Raw genomic sequence first — 25,482 nt, 5'->3', positions numbered from 1 at the left:
AATCGAGATTTTGAATTCGGGCCAATACAAAACAATAGATATAAACTTGAGACAACTAGAACTTGTAAACTGTTATTGAAAATAAAATTGAATTTTGAGCTCAGAATGTGTCACATTGAGTTGTGTAGTGTGAAAAAAAAAATTGAAATATGTGACATATTGGTTTGTGTCTCCCATTAACAAAAACAGGCATCAAGTTATAAAGAAAAAATTAACATTGTAAGTTCAAAATAAATTTGCAGGTTTCCCCATTATATTTTTACAATTTACAATCTTTATTCTTTTTTATAAAAAATATGACAATTTTAATATGAAATTTTCATTGGTACTTATTAAGTTGATGGTCTATAATTAACTATTAATTTTAGAGTTGTCTTGAAATTTATTATTATATATTCTTTCAACTGACCAATAATAATATATACAATACATTTATCATACCTACATACCAAAATATAGTATTAATATGTAAGACATATGTCCAAATAGGAGAAAATACAGTCTAAAGACAGAAAAAAATATACATGAAATTGAAGGATATGATGTTAAAGAAAATAAATGAAAGTTCAGATGGGACGAGGCCTACCCCTACTCCGAGTACTCCGACCGTTCATCTTCACAGGAACCGGATTCTCATGTTCTCCAGGAAATTCCCATCTCGCAATTGTCCCATCCCAGGAAGAGCTGATCAGCATTGGGTAATACGGGTGCCAATTACAGTCCCTCACTGTATCTTCATGATGGTCAAGCCGCCCAACTTGTTCTCCACTAACCTGTAATTACAAAAAAATACACATTTGTTTCACAAAAAATGACCAGCATTTAGAAACACATCTAATTCTTGTCTCTGTATTCATGATATAATGATAAACAACCAAATAATTTTGTAATCTATCAATTATCATTAACTAACTTTAGTTTCTAAATATATTTTCATTCAAATACGCTTCTCGATCCACAACTTTTGTATCAAGGTGAACAAGACAGTAAATACTTGTAAAGGTTAGAAAAATAAGCTTTCAAGAAACAGAATGATACCTACCAAATCATAAATATATACAGACGAGTCGCTGGATCCTGTATATATGTATTTCTGGCCCGTGCTGCAGAAACAAAAAGGGTATAGAGGTAATGAGAAGATCACAAGAACTACACAAGCACATAAAGGATAAAATAGTCATTTTACCTATACACGGGAGAGAAATAACATCTTATAAGTGTACGCAAAACCAAGTGACCTTTGTATGTAGAGACCGATAGATCATTTGGATGCTTCAAATTTCTAGCGCGAGATGGATACTCCATCCATCTATAATCCCATTCAAATTCCCTTTCCATCGAGCTGCTGCGTAAAAAGAAACTATTAACATTCATTTATTTCAAAAACTTTTAAAAATTCATTCATAGTGATCAATTCTAGATGTAAAGATAACAGCTTAAGAATAGAAGTAACATGTAAAGATATAAACATAACAGTGAAAAAAACAGTGATACCTAGGAATTTTAGAGGACATCTTACGAATATCCCAAAGTTTAATGGCCTGATCTTTCCCATTCGAGATGAAGTATCGACCATCTCCACGACTATCGATAAAAGTAATGCCTTCTAGATGCCCCTCCAGCACACCGGCTGCCTGTCCTTTAGCAGAAAAGCAACGCCTGTCCCATATCTAAAAGATAATAATAAAATTAAAACGCAGTTCGAAGCTTCTATGCCATTAAAACTACAAATTTGTATTCATTACAATTGCTGAGAAGAATTATCTCAAATTTAACTTTACCAAGCCATTTTATAAAGGAAGAATCAAGTCTCACCTTGCACAAGTTATCATCGCCCCCAGAATATATGAGGTGGCCACTTTCATCAGCAAAACATACAGCATTAACATCAGACTGTCAAAAGAAATATTGCATCAGCAATACTCAACACTAATCATTTAATTGCAATGAACATGATATATCCATTTATTGTTACAATACCGAATGTGCTGGAATGCGCAATGTGACTTTATCTTTTGCAAGGTCATAAGCATAGATTGAACCATCATTACAAGCAGCTAGAAGCTCTCTTCCATCATTTGAAAATTTTACAGAGAATATTCCAAAAGGGTGTCGTCTTTCATTATCATTAGAGAAAACCAGTTCCTCGTGAATTTCCTGCATACAACAGTGAGAAAGCTTTTCTTATTTCTTATTCCTATTTCTAATCGTGATTAAGGAAACTAGTGAATAGTGATACACACCGTAACATTCGCATGAGATTCTTCTGGACCAGACCCAACATTAACAATATGAACAACAGGTGAGATGCTGGAATAAACCTGCACTCAAACACAAAACAACTACTTAAACAATCATAAGAAAATACAAATAAACATCTTGGAGAATTGTCATAAACTTACTAGATGTTGTTGATCTGGTGACAGAGAAGCATCAGTGATGGTCCATCTTAAGCTTTTAGTCATGATATCCTTTTTAGTTTTCCAATTATCTACGTTGTATATCCTTATAAGGTTTTCCTGTTCAAAACGAAACTAATGCATAAACAACAGACAATCAATCAGTAACTTGTTCTTCTTCATATAAATTGATCATTCCTTCTTTTTTTCTGTTGAAAACAACAATTGACACCCAAAAACATAAACTCAAATCCTACAAAACCTGAAATGCTGCAACAAAAAGTGAACCATCCGAAGAAAACTGAGAAACATAAGCACGGCTATTCATTCTGTAGATACTCCGAGGACCATGAACAGGAAGATATCGGCTGGAAATGTGACAATTATCCGCAGCTGAGAATCTTCCTTTCCCTGATATGTTCATTTCTCTGCAAGCCAACATCTTTACTGGAGAAACACGCAGTATCGAATTTCTCGATTGCGCGGCCGCCCGACTGATAAACGCATTTGGCGATGACCCAAGTTTAGTCAATTGAGCAACATCATGATCAAGATAGCTTAATCGCTCATCGCTACCGTGTTTGCCTCTCGACCCTTCTGTTGAACTACTAACCTTCTTCGTTCTAGCCATTGATTCCTGATAGATTAGCGTACAAATTCAACTTCGCCTGTAATAACCCATAAACGCGAACATACATCAACAGTCGGTGTGCGAATTTGTTTGTGGGTGGTCGGTTCGGTCGGCAATCGGATTGAATAAAGAGAAAAAGACAGACTTTATTACTATCACCTTCACTTGTTTACTTGGGCGATTATATGAAGATATTTTTGCACAATAATTTCAATCGCCGACCGAGGTAATCTCGCGATTAATTAATCGCAGAGTTCACAATTGTTTTTGTTTGAACTTTGAACCTTAAAAATAACAAAATTGTCCAATTTAAACATATTTTTCCAATCAATTAAGAATTGACTAATCAATAGTACTATCTTTTATCCGAATAGCAATAATGAATAAAATTTTAAGGTATCTCATTATTCATCTAGTTACTATTTCATTGAATTCTCGATTTCCTCTAAAGTCTTTCCTTTGGTCTCGGGAACTACTCTCGCCACGAAAAGCACAGTCAACACGCAAAATGCCGCGTAGATCAAAAATGTTCCTGAAATTAAGTACCACAAAAGAAATCATTAATATAATATCATCGAATACTCTTTTATTATAGTTAAGATTTTCGGTAGGCTAAAAAACCTGTGGAATCCCAAGTCATGAGAAAATTGAACGTGTATGAGACTATCCAAGCACCGAGCCAATTCACCAACACCACCAAACTCCCCGCGACACCCTTAATGTGTATCGGGAAGATCTAAAAAAAGAGAAAAAAAATATAGTAAGTTTCAATTAGAAGTAATTTTCTTGTATATATTTTATATTATACTTGAAAAAACATACCTCAGACATAATTACCCAAGGAACAGCTCCCATTCCAATTGAGAATGAAGCTACATAGATCTATTGTCATTAAAAAAGGAAACTTAGTATTGAAAATATAAAATTTTAGATGAATATTGAGCTATGCGATTTACCAATATTCCCGCGACAGCCAAAAATGGAGTCCATTCAAGATATAAACTTTGGCCCTGATAAAGAAAAAATTGAAGTTATTGATCACTCTCAAATCTCAATAATAATGACTCAAAAGCATAATAATAATACCTTGAAGAAGAAAGAAGCTGCAGCCATGAGACAACCGACGAATAATCCAGAAGCAGACACCTGAAAAGTTTACAAAAAAATCTTAGATTAATTGTTTGCGAAAGGAATGTTTTATTAAAAACATTTTTTTGTTTTGTTTTTGATAAGATTATTAGAAACATGTTACTTAGTTACTTACAATGAGAAGAGGTTTTCTTCCTGACTTGTCCATTAATACTGCTCCAATCATTGTTATCGGAATCTACACAACAACAGCAAGGGCTCACACCGATTGGATTGGATTGGATTGGATCGGATGCCATAATATAAATAAATTAAAAAAAAATGAAACCTGAATTAAGGCAAACGATATGGTTCCCATTTTGCCCGATAACCCTGAAATGTTTCAGGCTCTGTATTAGAAAATTAACAATTTGAAAAAGGTTTTCATAACTAAGTTTCATTACCAGCAGCTGCCAATGTCTCGATGAAATAGAATCCTATTCCATTAATACCAACAAATTGTTGGAAAACCATTAAGCCTACACCAATCTTCATGACAAAGATTTAGATCATGGTTAGAAACAAGATGGAAGCTTGAACAAATAAAGAAACTTTTACACGATCTTACAATCACAGCCCGTAAATACTTCTTCTCAAACAGATCCAGTATTCTAGCTTTTGGAAGACTTTCTAGACATTTGATATATGCCTGACACGAAAACAAAAACAAATTTAATGTACTAAGTCGATAAATGTCAGGATATAAGATGAATGTACCTGAATTTCATTTTTCTCACGAGTAGTATCTGCATCTTTTCCACGAAGTTTTTGAAGAGAAACTTCGAATTCCTTATTAAGGCCAACCTTCACCTGAAATTGTAGCTTTTCAGTATATTTTGTTCGAGAATAATCCTCTGTTTCTTTTCATTATTATAAAGCTCACCAGCCATCTTGGAGACTCGGGTATGAAGAATAAACCCACAAACTGGAAAATGCATGGAAGAAGTCCTTCAAATAAAATAGTTTCATTCAGTTTCTTGGAGAAAAATAGATTTGTCTTTAGATTAGTTAAATTGTATGAAAAATACCTATTAAAGCCAACTGCCTCCAATTTAAAACAGTTCCCAACAAGAACACAACTGATGAACCAAGAACAATCAGAAGCTGCAAATTAAGAAAATCAACGAAATATTTCTTGTTCTCTTCGATTTCCAATAATCAGACAAAGATAATGGAAGAACACACATCACATTTCACTAACCTGATTCAAAGTTGCAAGTCCACCTCGAAGATTTTTGGGTGCTATTTCAGCAATGAAAATTGGAACCTATTAATTAAATTCAAAAAGTTATAGATCTCGTGTCTTTCTCTTCAGTCTTTCAAGATGATGTAAATTAAATTACCACATAGGAGAAAATCCCAATCCCGTATCCAGTAAGGAACCTTCCAACATCGAGAAACACAGGTCCCTAAAGTTGAATAACAAAGACAAGACATCAATATATGCTTGATAAACCGATCAAATTCAATCAATCATACCATTGAGAAATACACAGCCAGCCATCCCGCAATGCAGAAAGAAGAAGACAATCTCATTGCCTGTTTTCATAAATTGAATTTGTTATTAGTTCTTGAGTAAAAACTTAACACACAGAACAACAAAAGAGTGTTTTTCCCATTTTCATACTGACCCCTTTTCGACCGATTAAATCTGAAATATGACCACTAGTAATAGCTCCAATCATGGCACCAATTGTCAATATAGAACCAAACATGGAAAACTGCAAACAGTACAAGAATGAAGAATAATCCAATTGATGAACACAAACATTAATTTATTAAGTAAATTGTAACCTCTGCCAGAGAAAGATGAAGATCATTCCTAATAGCTGATTGAGTGGGTGCTGAATAGCCAACCTACAAAAGATTAATCAATTTTAAGAATTGGGTTTTCTTATTTGTTGATAAAACAGGAGGATTGTATAAAAAAAAAGTTGAAAATTACGCATGTTCCAAACTCAAAGGAGCCACAGACTGCAACAGCTGTACTGAGCAAAACCATTCCAATGGAGGACCCATTGTTGTCTTCATCCTCGCTACTGATTTCTTCACCTTCAGTATACGAAATTATAACCTTCTTCTTCGGCTGCTGCTGCTGATGATGATGATCATTGATCAATGGCTTCTCCAAATCTTGGCTATGATTAAACCCATTTTCTAGGTCGTTGATTTGCTCTACTATTCCGGCCATTTCAAAAGCAAATCGAATGAACAATCTTAAGAGAGAAAAAAAGAGAGCTCCTTCTATATTCTACTCCTAGTTAGAAGTTGACACATAACAGAAAGAAGTACAAAGTTGTCTTTTGAAGAAAAGAAACTAATAATTATAAATTTGCATTTTTTGAAATCTCTCAAATTAGAAATTTGTTCAAAAAGAAAATTATATTTGGAAAAATATCTTTATAATTACAATTTTTCTTAATTTTATCATAGACATATTTATTTTTTAAATTAAATACAGATTAAATTTATTTTATTTTGTAGGTAACTAATTAAAAATAATAATTATAGTTGTTTTTATTTTATCATTATATATTAATATATATTTTAATTTTTTTTATAAAAAAATATTTTTATCTCCTCATCATTATTTTTTTAAATAATTAAGGTCAAACCTGACTTAAAATTAAGAAATGGTGTAAATAAAATTAATATAATTTTGTATTTATATAAAAGTTAAATTATAATATTATTATAATTCAATGAAATAACTTTTCAACTAAAGATTTATCCAAATTAAAATTTAGTTGAGCTTTACTGTAAAAATAAAATAAAATAAAGATATGAGCTTAATCTAATAAAAATATATTATAATGAGAAAAAAATTTGAGTGTCATGAATGATGTTAAGAATAATGTGTAATTTATAAAACTTAAATTTAACTAGTATATAGCCGTGCATTTGTACGAATAATTATACAAAAATCGAGAAAAAAAATTACAAATTAAAATTTTGATAGCATTTTTAATTTACTCTCACATATATATCCAAATTAACCACAGTTCTCGACCTAGCAATCCGGACACTTTGAAATTAAGCATCGTTATATATATATATAATGGAGAAATTTAATTTTCCAAGTCTAATTACGTGAACACATCATTGTTGACATCATTCTCGACACCATTAATAATTAAATTTCCACGTTTTATCCTTAATATATATATATATATTATAATAAAATCACCCTATAGTTGGCAGTTTGATTATCAATTAAAGCAATGCACTATAACATCTAATATGTAGAGAAGTAATTTAAAATTTTGTAACACAAATGTATGATATACTCCGGGAAAATTGATGAATCCTAGATTATAACATAGAAAAGACATTATTGACAATAATTAAATAATGAGTGATCGTCACAAACATTGTTCAACCTTGTTATTTTTGTTTTCTATTTTATTGTTTGTTTGTTTGTTATAAATGATTGAATATATATTGTCAGTCATATAAGTGTGGGATAAGAGCTGTCACTGATGGCTTCTTTTTAATTTATTATATCATGATTCATCCCCATATGACTTGCCAGCCAAACCATAACAGATTTTCGATTTCCTGTTTCATTTTTTTTTCTCAATTAAAACAATTGCATTAATATACCCACCATCTCGATCTGTTTTCATGTACAAAAATAATATTTGAATCTTATAGTTGAAAAGATGATAGAATATTTAAAATTATTCAAATAATCCAAACCTTATTAAAAATACATTAATTAAAATGGGAAATATTGAACACAACTCTCCAAACGGAATCTTATACTAGATTGATCTAAAAAAAAATATATCAATGCATCCATCCACAAAGTAAATATTTGATTCATTTAAAATAATTATTTTAAAATGTTTTAAATAAAAGTAATAGGTATAATGTTTTTTTTTTACATTTATTTGAGTTTAAAACATTTTTTTTTTTTGTTTAAAATTACTCTATATGAATTTTTTGAATTTATTCTCTAAAATCTAAAATAATATAAAATATTATAACACTATTCATTTGTGTTGAAAATATTATAAATTCATTTTTTTAAATTTTTTAAATCATGAGTAAAACTCACTTAGATGACTTTTTAGTTTTATTCTCAAACGATAACACCACAATTCCACTCTATTTTCTATTTTCAGACAATGATAGCAAACTAGGACGTTGATAAAGTTGTTAATAATTTGTCTCTTTCATATTTATATATTGTTTTTTATTTTTATTCCCCAAAAATCATCTTTTTAAGTAATCAAATAATATTAATATTAAATAAGAATAAGATATCCAATAGTTATATAGTTATCGAAGTTTATTCTTAATACTTTTTATTTAGAAAAAAAGCTCACTTAGACGTATATACTATAATAAAATGTCATTTAAACATCCATACTATTAAAAATTGGTTCATAGTTAATTTTTATTTTTAAATTTATATATTTATTAATTAAATATTAATATATTTTTTCTCTCATCCATTTACATTAATTAAACCAAATAATTTATTTTATTCTTAAACTTTTTTATTATTTTTATATTAGTTTCTTTTTTTATTTCATCTACAGTTTTTTTACTAGTTTTTATTTCTCATAAATCTTAAATTCTTGTTTTTAATTTAATAATTTATTTATAAATTTTATGTTTTACTATAATATTTTTTAAATTTTTTTTTTATTAAATTTAATATGAATAAAAATAAAATTAATAATTTTTTATTTAATTTTTATTCATAACTTATAGTAATAGTAAGTAACATTGTTTTGTCTAATATTTGATTATTACTATTTTGGTGTTTGATGAATAGATTGCTATTATTATCTAAATATTAATTAATTTATTTTTGTGTTAAAAATATTTTATGGTTGAAAGTATAATAATTGAGACCAAACCATTTTAAGATAATTAATAATTAATGTTAAAATAAAAAAAACAAATATAAAAAAAAAAAAAAAATATAAAGTTAAAATAATTAATAACCAATGTCCATATATATATATATAATAAAATTAAAATAATTAATAATAAATACTCATAAAAAAAATAAAAAACATTTATGAAAAAAATAAAAGTAAAGGATTCATTTATTAATGAAAAATGATGGGAGAGAAAATATATTAATATTTAATTAATAAATATATAAATTAAAAACTAAAAATTAATCATGATTTATTAAAAGAGGTTAAATGAGTCAATTTTTGATAGTACATATGTGTTAGGATCTAGGTCGCGGCTGGGGACCGGGATCTAGCTGGTTAATGCGTCTCACTCAAAGGTGGTGATTAATCCGGTTAGAGATTAACACCGGGGTTTCAATACTACACAAACTATCACAAACCCTTGAACCGAGTTCAAGCGCGGAAGTGGTTTGTTTCAGGTTGAAGCAGCACACACACGAGATAGACAGAACCAGATTTGAATAAGATAGGTTTGGAGATTGCTGGGTCGGTTTTGCAGCTTATTAATTTGGTTTAGGTGATGTTGAATCGGTTGGAGCGGTATTAGTAGGTTAGTGCAAATCGGTTAGAATGTAAAGCTGGCGGAAAGTAAATAACAAGACAGATTTTTATGGATGTTCGGAGATGAAACTCCTACGTCACCCCTTCCTCTCGAAACCGCGAGAAGGATATTCACTAAGGAATACACACACAATCCGATCGAGACTTATTTTCTGCTCGATAACACCCGTACAATTTTAACCGAAATTGTAATTACTCTTCAAATAAACGCTTAAGCTCTTTAGAGAGATAGTACACGATTTTTGACTTAGGTTGTAGAAAACTCACAGAACTTGTAACCGCATTTATTCCTCTTCAGCTCCTTCTTTTATAGGTGAAATGTGCCAACGATCACATTTCATTTCCTTGAATCTGATTGGTTGAGCAGAGGTTCAGTGATTCAGACCTGACGGTCTAGTCTTCCAGTGTGTAGGTCAAACTGGCTAGGTTTGTCTTTTACTCAATATGACAATTGTCGGTTGGACAGTTGCCTGTACTTGGAAGATTGCGATTCTGATTTATCCTGATGTAGAAGGATCCTGCCGGACGATCTTCTGCAACCTGCAGACTGTCCTCAGACTTGTATGAAAGTGGCAATACTAAAGTCTGTCACTTTGGTATCATCCTCAACAGATACCCGAAGTATCTATTTGTACTCGTCGGTTGTTTATGTTAACCAGATGACTTCCGATTTTTCCATAACTTCAGATTGACCGAATGTTCAATGATTTTGGCCTTCTGATTTGACCGATCTTTTCTTCTTGTTCGGTCAGGTTTTTGGTCGGTTGGGTTGCTTGACCGGTTGAGTTTCTTAACCGGTTGAGTAACTTGACCGGCTGAATTCTTTACCTGTTCCTGCACAGGAAATTTATTTTTGTTAAGTTTTATTTAACCGATCTAATTTTATCTAACAATTTCTCCCTTTTTGATTATTTTATTTAAAATATTCAAAACTCTGTAAGAATGCAAAAGTAGGCCGGTTGTTTTAAGAGTTTATTTGGCCGGATTTTTGGAAACTGACTTGGGAGAATTTTTCGAAAATTTTGAGAAAAATTTTGAGTTTTATATTTTATCTTATCAATTTCTCCCTTTTTGATTATTTTATTTAAAATATTCAAAACTCTGTAAGAATGCAAAAGTAGGCCGGTTGTTTTAAGAGTTTATTTGGCTGGATTTTTGGAAACTGACTTGGGAGAATTTTTCGAAAATTTTGAGAAAAATTTTGAGTTTTATATTTTATCTTATCAATATGTTTAAATGGACTTTTATAAGTACATTTAAATATATTTAAATGAGATAGTTGCACAATGACATACGTCTAAGCGAAATTTTTTCCTTCTTTTATTTATTCAATTTCTGGTACAAGTTCTTTTTTCAATATATATTTTAGGAGATTTGTTCTCAATATAGGTCTGCTACCCTGCTCCCTCTGATAGCGTAATCTTTCACCATGAGAACAGAAGACCTCCAAGAGATATTTTACCTAAATTCACAATTCTAACATTATTTTTCTTTTTAAATTTTCATTTCTAATATTCACTAATTAATTAGTTATTGTCTCATTTCTTCATTCTCTTCAATCAATTAATGGAATCCCATGGGTTTAAAAAAATAATTAGGTAGAAAATGAAATTTTTTAAGTAAAAACTAACTTTTATTTTATTTTCAGAAATTTGAACTTTCTTATATTTAATTTAATAATAATAGATCGCCGCCGACTAACATCACTTGGTCTTCAAATCCCACACCCAATTCATTCTCATTAAGGGGATATTCAACCTTCAATTCATATCTAACAATTGATTTAAGACGTATTGCGAATTTTATATTACCATATTATATTTCATATTTTATAATCTCTATTATAATGATTACATTTTAATAATATAACTATCAATAATATTTATCTCTTTTCTAATATTTTTTATTATTTAAAAATAATTTTAAAAGCACAACAAACAAACAAATGATCTAAATATAAAAGGAAATGAATGAACAACAACCTCGTTGTCTAAAATAGAACAGAGAAACTGCATTATCGTTTGAGAATAAAACTAAAATAATCATTTAAAGACAAATGTAGAAATTTTGACCCCATACTTAGAATAACAAAAAATGGACATTCATTGGAAAAATTTGTTTATTTTCAATTTTCAACTTTCAACTTTCAACTGTGTTATATAAGATTTTAGATGTTTAATAAATAAATTCAAACACAAAAATAAATGTACAATAAATAATTTCAAATAAACAATTTCAAACAAAATATATAAGAAGATATTTCAAACTTTACCTATGTAAGGGAACATTATCCTTATTACATCTTTAAAATAATATCATGTTTACAAATCATAACAAACATGAAGACATAATAAAAGCAATATAAAAAAATCATAATCCACAATACATACATTAAAAAAAACATTTTCTTCCCAATTCAGTCCAGTCGTCTACAGCCTTTGAAGAGAAAATTGTCAATCTCAACTTCTCTAAAGACGATCTAATTGTCAATCTCATAAAAATTCCAAACAGCCCATGAAATACCGACAGACACAGAAACATCCATAGGAGAACTTTGTTTGAAAAGTTAATAAATTTACAAGATCAGCTGTCAGAGTGACCACAGGTCACTCATTACATGAAATTATAGGAGATGACATGAATTGGGGAGTTACAACATGAACAAAACCTAGGCCATTAGAGAAACAAAGAATTTCAGAGTGGGGTTCAAATATACAAGGCAGAAACGGATCAACAACACCTTCCTTTCTGGAGAGAGCACGAAAACCCTCAAAATTTACCAGAAAAATAATAAAAATAATGAGGAAGAAACCGCTTACCAAAATTGTATAAAAATGGTGCCACGACCGACGACCCCCCATGATAATTACCATAAAATCCCTTCATCCTGTTCAAATCATCTTTATGCCTAGGAATTTTCAAACAGGCATCTGCGGATGGTTACTGCAATTCTGCCTACTTTCTGGGGATGAAGAACCACAGCACATATACTAAAGCAAACTACAGCTGCAGCAACTAAAAATACAAATGGACGTGAACCAAAGGACTTTTCTGTAAGTAATACACTGCTGCAGGATTTCCTATGTTGCTCCTTCACAAAGTTCACACTCATTACAACCTCCTTATTCAAAAGCGGAGTTGTCCCATTGCTATCTTCAAACTTTGTTGTCTCCATTTCCTGCTACAAATTTTGTATTTTTTTAATAATATAAATCACATGTGGAATAAAACATTTCCCAGGTATTATAACATATAAATTAGAATACTGTATTGTACCTGATATTGAACAGGGCCAGCATATTGATGAGGATGATTCAGAGATAGGATCTCTCTAGCAGTGTCTACGTTTCGCTGAAGTAGTCTCATATCATTATCAGAAATTGTGGTGCCCACACCGTTCAGCTTTGCCGAATCTAATAGAATCTGTATGTTGTACAGCACTCTCTCCAGCAAAATTGGGGGCTGCTGGCTTAGTAGAAAATCTAACAAACCGTTGAATCTTACTATTTGAGACGAAGCTAATGTCTGTTCTGAATCTTGCAGGGATGGATCTTTGAGTAACCAAGCTGCATCTGCAACAAATTGGGAAAACGATGCTCGTCTTATAGCTGAAGAAGCATCGCATGAATCAGATGATGGGCAACTAGTTGCCAACAAATTTGATCCCTTGAAAGTTTCAGAAGTTTCAAATACTTGCTCCATTTTCTTCATCTCGGAACAAATTTCTTTGCTAGCAATTACAATTGGAATGAAGTTGGATAATCCAGATTCATTCTCAACCTACACATATTTTAGAGGGAAAATAAGGAGCATTAAGTTTACAATCTTCTTGATAAAAAAAAAATTGCTTGAAAATTAAAAAAAAATCACACCTCAATAAATGCAGGACCAAAACTGTTTGGCTGGGTATGAGGGATATGTATTCTCACAAACTGATGATCAAAATCAGAATGCCCTTGGGTGCAAGTATAAAGTGGGGTAAACCAGTATTTGTGGGCCATATATTTCCCAGCAAAAGAAACATTAAACCTGCAATTGGGACACAGATTAATGTACAAGGAATTGACAATTTGAAAATTTTATGATATCCTTGTCCGTAAATTTATTTCATCAAAGAAGTTTCATAAGAGTGGTGAATAATATGTCTACAAGGAACTGAAAATAGAAGCACCGTCAATACCGAAATTTTGGTTGAAATAGATTACTTCCACAAGCTACAAAGTCCATCGGCTGTCCAGCCTCAAAACATGTTGGATGAACATAGTGAAGCTTTGGCACCTGTTTCTCCAGCTTGATTTGCACAAAAGACATCCCATCTGTTTCCATTAGTTCTAAAAAATATCAGTCCTGCTTGTGAAGCATTCACATCAAAGGTACATAATAAAATAAGCAACTCCAAACATGTGCCATTTGTCTCACTTTCCTGAAAACTTTCTCACTACCTAATATGAGTTGATATTACATTTTTTAGATTAACAAAATGACCAAAACACCATACAACAAGAAAGGTTATGAAATTTAGTATATTCAATGGATCCACGCAAGGTAAGGATATCATAACCCACCATAGAAACTTGTAACCAGCAGGCGTGTGTCAAGTTAGAATCAAACTGCAATATCTTCTAATGCGTCAATTTATGAGGGAAACAGAAGCACAATATATATTCTGAGGTCCAGTGCAGCAAACGACTTTCAACAGCACAAGTTTGGATGATGAACTCAGAATAAAGGAACTTTTTTTTGTTCATAGGAAAAAGGACTATAGAGAATGATCGAATAATAGGTAAATCACTGTAAAAACATGAAACAGAGAAAAAAAAGCATTATGATTAACAAGCAACTCACTAACTCCAACACTTGATACAATTAGCAAGGGTCTTCTATAGATGTAGAACAACATGAAGAATATGGTTTCGTGATGAGTCTAGATACACTACCTTTAGAAATTCGAAAAACCATGTCATCTAGATAAACAAGCATGCCATCTCTTCCACCTAGCATGCTACTCGGTACATCAATAAGGTTGCTTAGGGATAAAATGGGATCTTGAAGAATCTGTGAGAAATTACATAGAAATTACCTCCAAACTCAAGATATTTATTTGTCATTTATATCACTAACATCAGCCAGAAAGACCAACTGACTTCAATAATGTACATCAAAAACAATATTGAGTGACATGAAAAGTGATCTTAAGGAATAACAGAGAGTTTGAAGAATTACTACCTTAAACCACATTAATTTTGGCATCGCAATGAAAATCGTCAAGATTGTACATCCAGGACGGATGTACCCTTCTAATTCAACTGGCATGCTAGACAACCATTGAAAGATCTGCATGACCATTATCCAAGTAAATCAATTCCTAGGGCCTACCATAAATATAAAATGCATGCTTACGCAAATACTAAACTGTAATGATAATCTAGTAAGTACTTGATGCCGAAGTCTTCTTGGAAATTCTGCAGGATTCCAATCGTATAGCTTGAATGAGATCCGACCAGTTGGGCACTAAGAGGGAGTGGAAGCAGATAACAAAATGATAAGTAATAAATCAAATACCAACAAGGAAGAAGGTAATGCACATTCACTACTAAAGTACGTACCATTGAAGAGTAAGCACTTTTCGTGTCAAGACAGGACGGAGAATTTAAGCATTTTGGTTCATCTTTATCTTCAACAGCATTCGCATCACCTTGTGCCTGGAATGTTGTAACGGTATTACTCTGAACATTATTGGAAACAGGATCTGAACCTATTGTAACATGCCCTTCATCTGAGTCCAGTAAAGGTTCCTTCTCGGATGTTTGGCCGCTCAAGGATGTGCTTTCTATGAAAACAAAAAACAACTCCATCTTAATACGCCAATTAAAAATAAAGCAAATTATCATGACACTGTATTTGATTACCTTTTGCATTCTCATCATCACAGTTAGCATCTTCTGCAGAGGCAGTAGTCCCTTGGGATTCTCTTTCAGCTGCACCTTTTCCATCAGTGGATTTCCGACGACGTCTATTGTTGTGGCGTTCAAGCTTTCTTCGACAGCTGCGTTTCCCTTCATCAAAATCTGACAAGATGTGGAACCTGGGGTAAAGATGTTCATATGGAACAAACATATTAGAAGTAGGAAGAACAAGCTTAATTCAATGAAAGTGAGATTCCAACAGCTTCATATTGCCATGATCCTCTGTCCTTGGTTCTTGAATAACCAACAGCAATTAACAGGTGAAACATAACAAAAAATTCACAAACTTTTTCACCTCTACTAATGATAAGATCCATAAATTAAAGGGTATGAAGAAAAACAGAAAAATGATCTTACTTTCCGCATTGTTGACAGTATCTCTTGTTCTGTCCATCCAAAACAACAGAAGAAGCATTCGCACATCGCAGACAAACACGGTGACGTTTATGGTACCCTTTAAGCTCACTAATATCCACTTCACATCCAGGAACCTGACATCTAACCAATCCTTGCGACTGTCTCGAAGTCCGCGCCCGTTTCTTCCCCGGTAAAACAGCCGCTTCTTCATCAAGTTTGGCATCAAGCTCCGGACAAGCACATGGAATCAAACCCGCCAAATAATTCGAACAAGTCAACCTGGGGTCACGCTTCCGAACCCTCCCAGGATCATCAATAGATCCAGCAGACTGACTATTGGAAGGAAGATCATCAGGCAATTGATCATTTACCTGAGGAAGAATATCGGAGACAATAGAGATGTTCAATTGATCATCAAGGTTGAAATCAAGTAAATCGTTCCAATCCCAAAGAGAATTAGTCAACGAGGGTTCATCAATGATTGATTCCATTTCTGAGAGGTTGAGAGGTTGTGAAGGAGGGGGAGTGTTCATGAGAAAAGAGTGTTAGGGTTTGATGATGTGAAGTTGGTTAGAGAGAGAGAGAGAGAAAAGGGTTGTGGTGGTGGCGGTAGGTGGCGCGGTGCCATGGGAGGGAGGGGGGAGATAGAGCGATTCGTCGAAGGAAGGTAATCTTATCAGACAGTGACATACCTGCGACCCTTGCGTAAAAATGGAGCCATTTGGGCTTTTCCATCATGAAGCCTTTTTCTTTTTTTTCTTTTGGTTGCGTGATTGTTATTATTACTTTAAATAATAATTATATACATACAAAATTACAAATTAGAGAAATTATGGTAAATGTAGATAAGAGTAGTATAAGACTTTAACATCAAGCTTACTAACAAAAGAATATTACTTTTTTTTTTTATCATTTATTTGTTTTAAAATTAAATGCACAATTTAGAACTTAAATTTGATTCTTATTTAAAAAAATATATTTAAATTTAGAAATAAACAAATTCAGGTAACTTTTTTTTTAAATGGTTCATATAAAATAATATAAATGATAGTCATTTAAGCTTAACGATAAAATTATTATAAAAATTGAAAAAAACATTTTAAAAAACACAACACAAAATAATTCACTAATTATCAAACAAACAGAAATTTTTTTTAATAAGCACGAAAATTTTAAAAAAAATTAATGAGTTGTCCAACCACCTGGACTAATTTACCTCATTATCATAATAGACAAATACACTTGTAAGTACTTTTATAATATGATAGAATTGTATTAGAATTGGGATAAATTGAGACTCCTTATTTAGTTCTAATTGAGATTATATATATATTTTTTAGTTTTATAATTTATACAAAATTAAACAAAATTATGTTTGTCATGACGGTTTCAAACGTCGTCAATTTATTAATCTACGTTATATTTATTAATAAAATATTAATATCACTAATTTAACTACCGAATTTCAGCGAGATGAGAGTTTTGATTACTGATTATTTGAAATTCGGTGGTCAAAACTCTAAATTCGTAATCGATAATTAAATTAGTGACATAAATATTTTATTTAGTTATAAATGTTACATAGATAATAAGTTAACGTAGTTTGAAATCATTAAAAACAACATCTTGTTTCTATAACTTTAAAAATAAAAAACTTAAATTATGAAATATAAAAGAAAATGTCAAAAATTCTAATTAACAGAAGCTACAATTTGAGAATACAATACTATAAATACATTTAATTTTGAAAGTTCTCTATTATTATTATTATTATTATTATTATTATTATTATTATTATTATTATTATGTAGGTTCAACTAATTTTATCATACAAAATATAAATGCAATCTTAATATTAGGTAAGAACTTTGCCTGACACGATTTTCACTTTTTTTTAAAGTGATTTAAATGAGAATCGAACTCATAATTTTTAGTCATTTAAAAATACAATCTTAATATTATTCATATAAAATATAAATATATATACATATATATTTATTTATATATTTACAATCTAAACATGTATTAAAACAAATATAAATACAATATAAATATGTAAAAAATATAACATATAATTATTTTAAAATTTATCTTAGTAAATTAAGTGAAGGTGTCTTAATTTGATTTTATTTTTTATTTTCTCCAACCTTAATATCAATGAAAACAAGAATTGGACCACATAAATGTGACAAGTGACCTTACAGTGGTTGAAAAACATTAAAACTCATTATTACTTTTATATTGATAAAGTATGAAAACCTTAAAAGAATGTTTTAATTATTCTACCCTTGTTATTTTAGGTTCTAACTTTGACATTTTCCAATAAATGGAATTTGAATTTTTGTTATATAACACTTCAATTATTATAATTTTAATCATTTAAAACTTTTTTCAAACGAATAAATTTTTATTTTCTTATTTTAACCTAATATTTTCTTTACTTAATTAGTTTATCACATAATGTAAAACAAAATAATAATTCTATATTTTTCAAAATTTCAACTATTCCTATGCATTATGCATTTATTAAGATATTCAAATCACATTTCACAGTTTAAAATGTATATACTTTAAAAGTACTCAATTTAAAACATAAATACATATAAATGGATAGATTATACACAAAACAACGTCATTTCGAAGTTAAAAAATATACTAAATTTATCTCTGTTCAAATTTCTTTAAATCTTTTCTCATGTCACACACAAAATCACATTCAATAAACTAGAATGCCTAAATCTCAAAAATACTATATTTTTAAAAAATACGTTCAAAACGTTTGTAAATATCATTTCATTTATAAAGATATCAAATTAATTAAAAGAAAAATTATATGTTAGAATAAGAAGAATGATGTTTTTTTTCATTTGAAAAAAAGAAAAACTAAATTGGTTAAAATTGTGATAGTTCAAGTCTCTTATGACATAATTTAAAATTCGAGTCTTATTTAATAAAAAAATGACCCAGGTTTGAACCGAAATAACAATTGAACCATTATTCTATTTACGATATGCTTGTTTAAGCATCTAAGATAAATTGCATTTTTAGGAAAAAAATACTCTCCATTGTTAATTTTGTTGAACAAATTAAACTGTCAAACTATATTAATTAAGAGCACAACTTTTTTTTATCAAATTAAAAAAACTTACTTTTATTTATTTATTTTGGCTATTTTATAATGTGATGTAAATTATACAAAATATTAGTTTATATTAGGCTAAGTTTCACTTGTTTTATAAACATACATTAATGAATTAAGTTTTAACTTATAAACAAAATATTTGTTTATTTGTACTTTCATTTTTTAATTCAAAAAAGTTAGCTGAACTTATCTACCTCCACTCCCACTTTTTTTTATACGTTACCAATATAGTTGGAGTTGTTGACCAAAGGTCTGCATGATTTGTGATTTTATATTAAATGCGTGTCAATTAAAATATGTAATGGACCATTCAAGAATTTTTTGTTTGTTTTGAATTCAGGTGAATTAATAAATTACAAATAGTTTGAATATATGTATGACTAACTAAGTTTTGTTTTTCAAATGGGATTTAACTATATTAAATATAAAGTTAATTAGGAGTTTAATTATTTGTTATAATTTATAGATTACATCTACTCATGTGATATTTATTATTTTTAAGTCTAGATGATCTTTTGTATTAGTATTTGCCATTATTATTTTCAATACTTTACATGATAAAGAAGATCTAATATTGAATTAGAAATTGCTAGCTTGAGATTCAAATGATTAATTATTGTTTTACTTTAATTTTGTATTGCCATATTCATTTATAGTTTGTCTTAAAAATAGAGACTATAAATGAAAATGGATTATAACTTAGAGTTTATCCATATCACTTGCTTTAAATTTTCGCATGATCTTGTAATTTAATAAAGTGAACTGGCTAGACCACATTAAAATTGAAAAAGATGTGAAGCAGAAAATAAAAGATATACAATACCTTTTAAGTGTATCTTTTTCGCCCAGTTTAATGACCTTCTGTCCTCCTCAAGATAGTAACTGATATTGGGATTCTTAATTAAACATTGAGAAGGATTATGTCACAAAAACCACTAAACAACTCGTATAACTATCATTATTTTTAAAATGCCGAGATATATACAGACTTGATAGACAATAATTTCATGGTGTTGTGTCCACCATAGAGCACATCTTTCTCATATTGATGAAGGCTGGTTCTCTAGTCTAGTCTTTAAGAAATATTCTTGAATATTTGAAAAGAAACTATGAGCGGTTATGAACAACAGAAATGAAATTAAGAAAATGAAGAACAATAAAATTGAAAGAAACTCGTAAGAGATTGGTGATTTTTATTAAATATTTATAGTGTCACAAATCCAATAGGTAAAGAAACTCTCACCTATTCTAAAAGTCTAATTTCAAATACAAAATATATCATAAATTTTATAACTCAAGTTAAGTTACCAACATATGGTTATAAATCATATTAACCAACAATACAATCAGTTATGTTAACATTAGTATCCAATTAACTGATATTAATTAATTCATACTTCTTCTACACTCTTCGTCTTATAGTTATAGTTGAAGTTTCTGTCTAAAATTAAAAATATTTGCAATATTTTATGTCTTATAAAACTTGACAATCTCAATATTCCTCCCTCAAGATGAACATCTTGCATAAGTAGTCGAGTCCTCAAGATTTCGAATGGTGGGAAATCAAGTGCTTTTGTAAAAACTAGCATTTAGCCCGTGCATTTGCACGACTAATAATATAAAAATCGTGAAAAAAAATTACGGATAACATTTTTTATTTTATTTTTAACCGTTTTAAGTTTATGGGTGAGTCAACCCACAATCCGACACAAGTATTCATTTACTCAACATCATTATATATTAGTTAGTTAAAAATTTGAACTTATATTAATATTAAAACGTCCCGCGTTTATCAAATTTGGTGTTGAATTTAAAATATAAAGTCTTTGTAGCCTAGTTGGTTAAAGAGTTGTACTTGTTTTGTTAGGTTGCAAGTTCGAAACATACCTCTAGCATTTTTAATTTTATTTTTAACCGTTTTAAATTTAAAAAAGGGTCAACCCACAATCCGACCCAAGTATCCAAATTAACCACAGCTCTCGACCCCCGGCAATCCGGACACTTTAAAAATTAAGCATCATTATATATATATAGATTAGTTAGTTAAAAAGTTGAACTTATATTAATATTAAAATGTCTCGCGCTTATCAAATTTGGTGTTGAATTTAAAATATAAAGTCTTTGTAGCCTAGTTGGTTAAAGAGTTGTATTTGTTTTGTTAGGTTGCAAGTTCGAAACATACCTCTAGCATTTTAAATTTTATTTTTAACCGTTTTAAATTTAAAAACGAGTCAACCCACAATCCGACCCAAGTATCCAAATTAACCACAGCTCTCGACCCGGCAATCCGGACACTTTAAAAATTAAGCATCATTATATATATATAGATATCATTCATCTGTCTTTTCGTATTCACATGCTGCAGATTTATAAAACCAGATATATATTGATTTCTAACTACATGACCATCAATATCTAAATGTTTTGTTCTTTCATTAAAACACGATTTTATGAAATATGTATAGCAACTTGGTTATCACAATGTAATGAAATAGGTACAGAAATTTCATATTTCAAATCTTTCAGAATGTAAGATATCCATTGTAATTTACAAACAGTTGTAGTTAAACTTCTATATTTCGATTCAGTAAAAGATTTAGAAACTGTTATTTGTTTCTTAGTTTTCCATGATATGATAGAATCATCTAGATAAATACAAAAACTTGTAATAGATCTTCTAGTTTATATACAAGAAGCCCAATCTGAATCTAAAAATATTTCAAGATATATTTTGTTTTGAAAAGGATAAAAAAAAATTCACATTGAAACAGTTCCTTTTAGATATCTTACCAAGTAAAGAGCAAAATTCCAATGACACATAAGTGGTTTATGCATATATTGAGAAAGTTTAGCTGGATGTGTAGTTTAAATACAAAAACTTATCAACTAGTCTTTGATATTGAGATGAATTCTCTAAAAGGAATTTGAGATTCATTCTCAAATTTTGTACCATTTACCATTGACGTTTTAACAAGTTTGTATCCCATCATTCATGTATCATCTATTGTTAGGATCTAGGTCGCCGCTGGTGGACCGGGGGTTGGACCGGTTAGCGGTTCTCACTCGTAGGGTGGTGGTTAATCCGGTTAGAGATTAACACCGGGGTTTCAATACTGCACAACCTGTCACAAACCCTTGAACTAGGTTCAAGCGCGGAAGAGGTTTGCTTTCAAGTTGAAGCGGTACACGTGTATGATAGGCGGAGTCGGTTTCGGATGATGGAGATTTGAAGAATGGTGGGTCGGTTTCGGTTATCTGGATATTCGATATGGTCAGTATGGAGTTGGTTTGGAGCGGTATGGTTAAGTTAGTCGGTTATGTAACGAAGCCAGCAGAAAGTAAATAACACAACAGATTTTATGGATGTTCGGAGATAAAACTCCTACGTCACCCCTTCCTCTCGAAGCCGCGAGAAGGATATTCACTAAGGAATACAAGTACAATCCGATCGAGACTTATTTCCTGCTCGATAACACTCTTACAATTCACACCGAAATTGTAACACACACTTAGAATTTAGCACTTAGGCTTTCTTAGAATACCACACTGTTATCACTTGTAGTAAATGCTCTCAACGCTTCACTTGTCTCGCTTAATGTCCCACTTTGTAACTGCATTTACTCTTCTGCAACTGCCTCCTTTTATAGGTGAAATATGCCAACGGTCATATTTCAAAGCCTTGAATCTGATTGGCTGATCAGAGGTGCAGTGATTCAGTGTCTCAGACCTGCCGGTCATCTCCTCAGACCTGGTATCCTGTTTCAGACCTGCCGGTCTGTACGGCAAACCTGCTGGGTTTGTCTTTTACTCAATGTAGGCACTGTCTGCTTGGACAGTTGTCTGTACTTTGAAGATTTCCTTTCTGGCTTATCCCGAAGTAGAAGGATCCGGTAGTACTGTTTTCTGCAGCCTACAGTCTTTCCTTAGACTTGCATGGATATGGAAGTATTCAGTCTGTTCCTTTGGTATCATTCTCAACAGATACCCAAAGTGTCTTCTTGTACTAGTCGGCCTCTTGACTTGGCCGAATGTCTTTTGGTAGTGAAGTAACCGGACTTCTTCCGGTTATGCTTGCCTTATGGATTTGATCGGCTGTATGATGGTTCCGGTTTTGAGCTTTGGCCGATCCTTCCTTTGTGCGGTCACGTACCGAATACTCTTGATCGGTTTGGTAACTTGACCGGTTCGGTTTCTTCAGTTGGTTTTCTTTTGTTCATCCGGTCCGGTTTATTGTTCCTTATGGATTTGATCGGCTGTATGATGGTTCCGGTTTTGAGCTTTGGCCGATCCTTCCTTTGTGCGGTCACGTACCGAATACTCTTGATCGGTTTGGTAACTTGACCGGTTCGGTTTCTTCAGTTGGTTTTCTTTTGTTCATCCGGTCCGGTTTCTTGTTCCTTATGGATTTGATCGGCTGTATGATGGTTCCGGTTTTGAGCTTTGGCCGATCCTTCCTTTGTGCGGTCACGTACCGAATACTCTTGATAGGTTTGGTAACTTGACCGGTTCGGTTTCTTCAGTTGGTTTTCTTTTGTTCATCCGGTCCGGTTTCTTGTTCCTGCATGGGAAGTTTGTTTAAGTTAGGTTTATTCGAACCGGTATGAATTTATCTAACAATTTCTCCCTTTTTGATTATTTTATTTAAAATTATCAAAATTATGTAAGTTTGCAACCGTAGGCCGGTTGTTTTGTTTGGCCGAATTTGAAAAAGGCTTAGAGAATTTTCGAAAAATTTTGAGGGAGGAGTTTTGGAAGAATCTCTATCTTTTATCTAACAATTTCTCCCTTTTTGATTATTTTATTTAAAATTATCAAAATCATGTAGAAATGCAAAATAAGGCCGGTATTCAAAAATAACTTTATATATTTATAGATAACCGGAAAAGACTAAGCAAAAATACTAAGGCAAGTAAGAAGAAGGATAGTCCCTATTCCGAGTCCGTGAATTCGTAGGCACTCTTCTTTCTCTTCGGTTGCGGTGGCGGTTGCGGTTGCGGTTGCGTGGAGTGTCGTGGTCGTTTAGATCGGGACCGCAGCTGTTCTTCGAATTCATCCTCGACTTGGTCGTCTTGCTGCGAAGTACCCGTCTCGACCGGGTCAGAAATTGTATTGAGCATCTCCACAATCCGAACTTTCTTAGGAGCCGGCTTCTTTCTTTTCTTTGGTTCTGAAGCAGAGGCGGCCGCCTTCTTCTTTTTCTCGTGTTCCTTTGCAAATCCCGCCAGCCTTCGTTGCTCCGTTTCTAATCTTTCGGCATCCGCTGCGGCCTGTCTTGCCACTTGTTCAGCATATCCTGGATATAAAAGCTCGGCCCTTCTTATTCTTTCGGCCTCTACTTCTTCCTCGGTCAGCTGAGTCGCTCGCGGCGCCTCTTTGTCTTTGCTGACTTCGGCGTCCAGCCTTTCCTAGACTCTCTTAGCAACCAAAGCATCGGCCTCTATAGCCGCGGCATCCGCGTTTTCCTTAGCTTTCAGAATTTCGGCCATCTGTTCGTTGAGTGCCTTTACCTCGGCCACGAGAGTCTCATTTGTCTTTTCCAGCACCGAGACCCGTTCAATTGTCGTGTCGACCCGTTCGAAATCCTTCTTTAATTCCGAAGTGATACCCTCTAGAGCTACAATATGCTGAGCACAATTTTCTCGCTCACCGGCCTCTTGCCATAGCCCGGTGCTGAGTTCCGCTAGGCGTGCTTGATGATGATCCACAAGCTGTTTTGTGACATTGGCGAACTGCATAGCCGTATCGAATATGTTCTCGCATCTATCCTTGAGCGGTTGAAACTTGGACACCTCGTGTTCAAGTACACGGTCATCAATCTGCTCCGATATTGATGCCTTAAACTTTTGAAGCCGGTCTTCAATCTGCCCTGATGTGGACACTTCAAATTTCTTGAGTTGCTCACCAATCTGCCCCGAAACGGAGGCTTCAAACTCTCGGATCCGTTCTTCAATCCATTCCTTAGGGGGAACTGAAACGGTGGCTTCCGGTGGTGGAGTGGGAGGTGACTGCTCGGTCGGATCAGGATCGGCTCTCTCACCGGAGTCCATCAGTGCAGCATTCTCATTAGGAGGTTCCAATGTAACCGCATCCTCCAAGTTCGTTACCGCAACTTCTGAGATTGGTACTTCGACATTTTCTAAACTTTGTACCTCAACAGTTTTTGAAGTCGGTATCTCAGCATTTTCCTGCATCGGTGTCTCAATGTCCCTCGGTGTCTCGGTGTCCTCTCTTGAAGTTGTTGTCCAGTCAATTGGAAATTCTTCGATGACTGGAACGGTATATACCGGTACTTGCTTTTGGTTGCATATGGCTTCCAGCCGCTCTATTTCCTGCCGAATTTCCAGTTTGCCCTTTTCAAACT

The 25,482-nt window shown here is 32.1% G+C and overlaps 3 protein-coding genes across 7 annotated transcripts; all 3 read right to left on the bottom strand.

The window, feature by feature from the left end:
- Positions 1-437: 437 nt before the first annotated feature.
- LOC124920614 (LEC14B homolog) lies at positions 438-3,194 on the bottom strand. Of its 4 annotated transcripts, none has more exons than XM_047461135.1 (9): positions 2,662-3,194; positions 2,403-2,534; positions 2,244-2,321; positions 1,981-2,157; positions 1,816-1,893; positions 1,495-1,670; positions 1,187-1,345; positions 1,043-1,103; positions 438-773 (listed from the first exon to the last, which is right to left on the bottom strand). In XM_047461135.1, exons 1-9 carry the CDS (start codon positions 3,028-3,030, stop codon positions 567-569), a joined length of 1,437 nt encoding a protein of 478 aa, XP_047317091.1. In that variant the 5' UTR covers positions 3,031-3,194; the 3' UTR covers positions 438-566. The 4 variants fall into 4 exon arrangements, with proteins under 4 accessions (XP_047317091.1, XP_047317092.1, XP_047317093.1 ...); XM_047461136.1 differs by having other exon boundaries at positions 1,187-1,342; positions 2,662-3,193; XM_047461137.1 differs by having other exon boundaries at positions 2,403-2,519; positions 2,662-3,189.
- Positions 3,195-3,449: 255 nt separating this feature from the next.
- LOC124920616 (sugar transporter ERD6-like 16) lies at positions 3,450-6,349 on the bottom strand. Its single transcript, XM_047461139.1, has 18 exons — positions 6,104-6,349; positions 5,953-6,015; positions 5,790-5,879; positions 5,638-5,697; positions 5,502-5,567; positions 5,360-5,425; positions 5,187-5,262; positions 5,042-5,106; positions 4,876-4,968; positions 4,727-4,807; positions 4,563-4,647; positions 4,448-4,491; positions 4,295-4,357; positions 4,117-4,176; positions 3,987-4,040; positions 3,853-3,912; positions 3,652-3,766; positions 3,450-3,562 (listed from the first exon to the last, which is right to left on the bottom strand). Exons 1-18 carry the CDS (start codon positions 6,347-6,349, stop codon positions 3,450-3,452), a joined length of 1,500 nt encoding a protein of 499 aa, XP_047317095.1.
- A 5,830-nt stretch (positions 6,350-12,179) lies between these two features.
- On the bottom strand, positions 12,180-16,702 carry LOC124919703 (squamosa promoter-binding-like protein 7). 2 transcript variants are annotated; one of them, XM_047460022.1, is made up of 10 exons: positions 15,980-16,702; positions 15,566-15,741; positions 15,263-15,486; positions 15,093-15,167; positions 14,883-14,990; positions 14,594-14,711; positions 13,837-13,972; positions 13,529-13,685; positions 12,933-13,436; positions 12,180-12,837 (listed from the first exon to the last, which is right to left on the bottom strand). In XM_047460022.1, exons 1-10 carry the CDS (start codon positions 16,510-16,512, stop codon positions 12,565-12,567), a joined length of 2,304 nt encoding a protein of 767 aa, XP_047315978.1. In that variant the 5' UTR covers positions 16,513-16,702; the 3' UTR covers positions 12,180-12,564. The 2 variants fall into 2 exon arrangements, with proteins under 2 accessions (XP_047315978.1, XP_047315979.1); XM_047460023.1 differs by having other exon boundaries at positions 12,180-12,834; positions 15,980-16,701.
- Between the last annotated feature and the right edge of the window lie 8,780 nt (positions 16,703-25,482).

Source organism: Impatiens glandulifera, chromosome 1, assembly GCF_907164915.1.
Source record: "Impatiens glandulifera chromosome 1, dImpGla2.1, whole genome shotgun sequence".
Lineage (NCBI taxonomy): Eukaryota > Viridiplantae > Streptophyta > Magnoliopsida > Ericales > Balsaminaceae > Impatiens > Impatiens glandulifera.
The sequence above is the reverse complement of the archived record's forward strand: the minus strand, read 5'-3'. Positions and strand labels throughout refer to the sequence as shown.

Coding starts and splice junctions, on each gene's coding strand:
- LOC124920616 (XM_047461139.1), bottom strand. CDS start 6,349: ATGGCCGGAATAGTAGAGCAAATCAACGACCTAGAAAATGGGTTTAAT. Junction 5,568..5,637: donor TGGCTGTGTATTTCTCAATG/GTATGATTGATT, acceptor ATTCAACTTTAG/GGACCTGTGTTTCTCGATGT. Junction 3,563..3,651: donor CATGACTTGGGATTCCACAG/GTTTTTTAGCCT, acceptor ACTTAATTTCAG/GAACATTTTTGATCTACGCG.
- LOC124920614 (XM_047461135.1), bottom strand. CDS start 3,030: ATGGCTAGAACGAAGAAGGTTAGTAGTTCAACAGAAGGGTCGAGAGGC. Junction 1,894..1,980: donor TGCGCATTCCAGCACATTCG/GTATTGTAACAA, acceptor TTCTTTTGACAG/TCTGATGTTAATGCTGTATG. Junction 774..1,042: donor CTGTATATATTTATGATTTG/GTAGGTATCATT, acceptor TTGTAATTACAG/GTTAGTGGAGAACAAGTTGG.
- LOC124919703 (XM_047460022.1), bottom strand. CDS start 16,512: ATGAACACTCCCCCTCCTTCACAACCTCTCAACCTCTCAGAAATGGAA. Junction 14,712..14,882: donor CAAAATTAATGTGGTTTAAG/GTAGTAATTCTT, acceptor AATTTCTCACAG/ATTCTTCAAGATCCCATTTT. Junction 13,686..13,836: donor CTATTTCAACCAAAATTTCG/GTATTGACGGTG, acceptor TCCCAATTGCAG/GTTTAATGTTTCTTTTGCTG.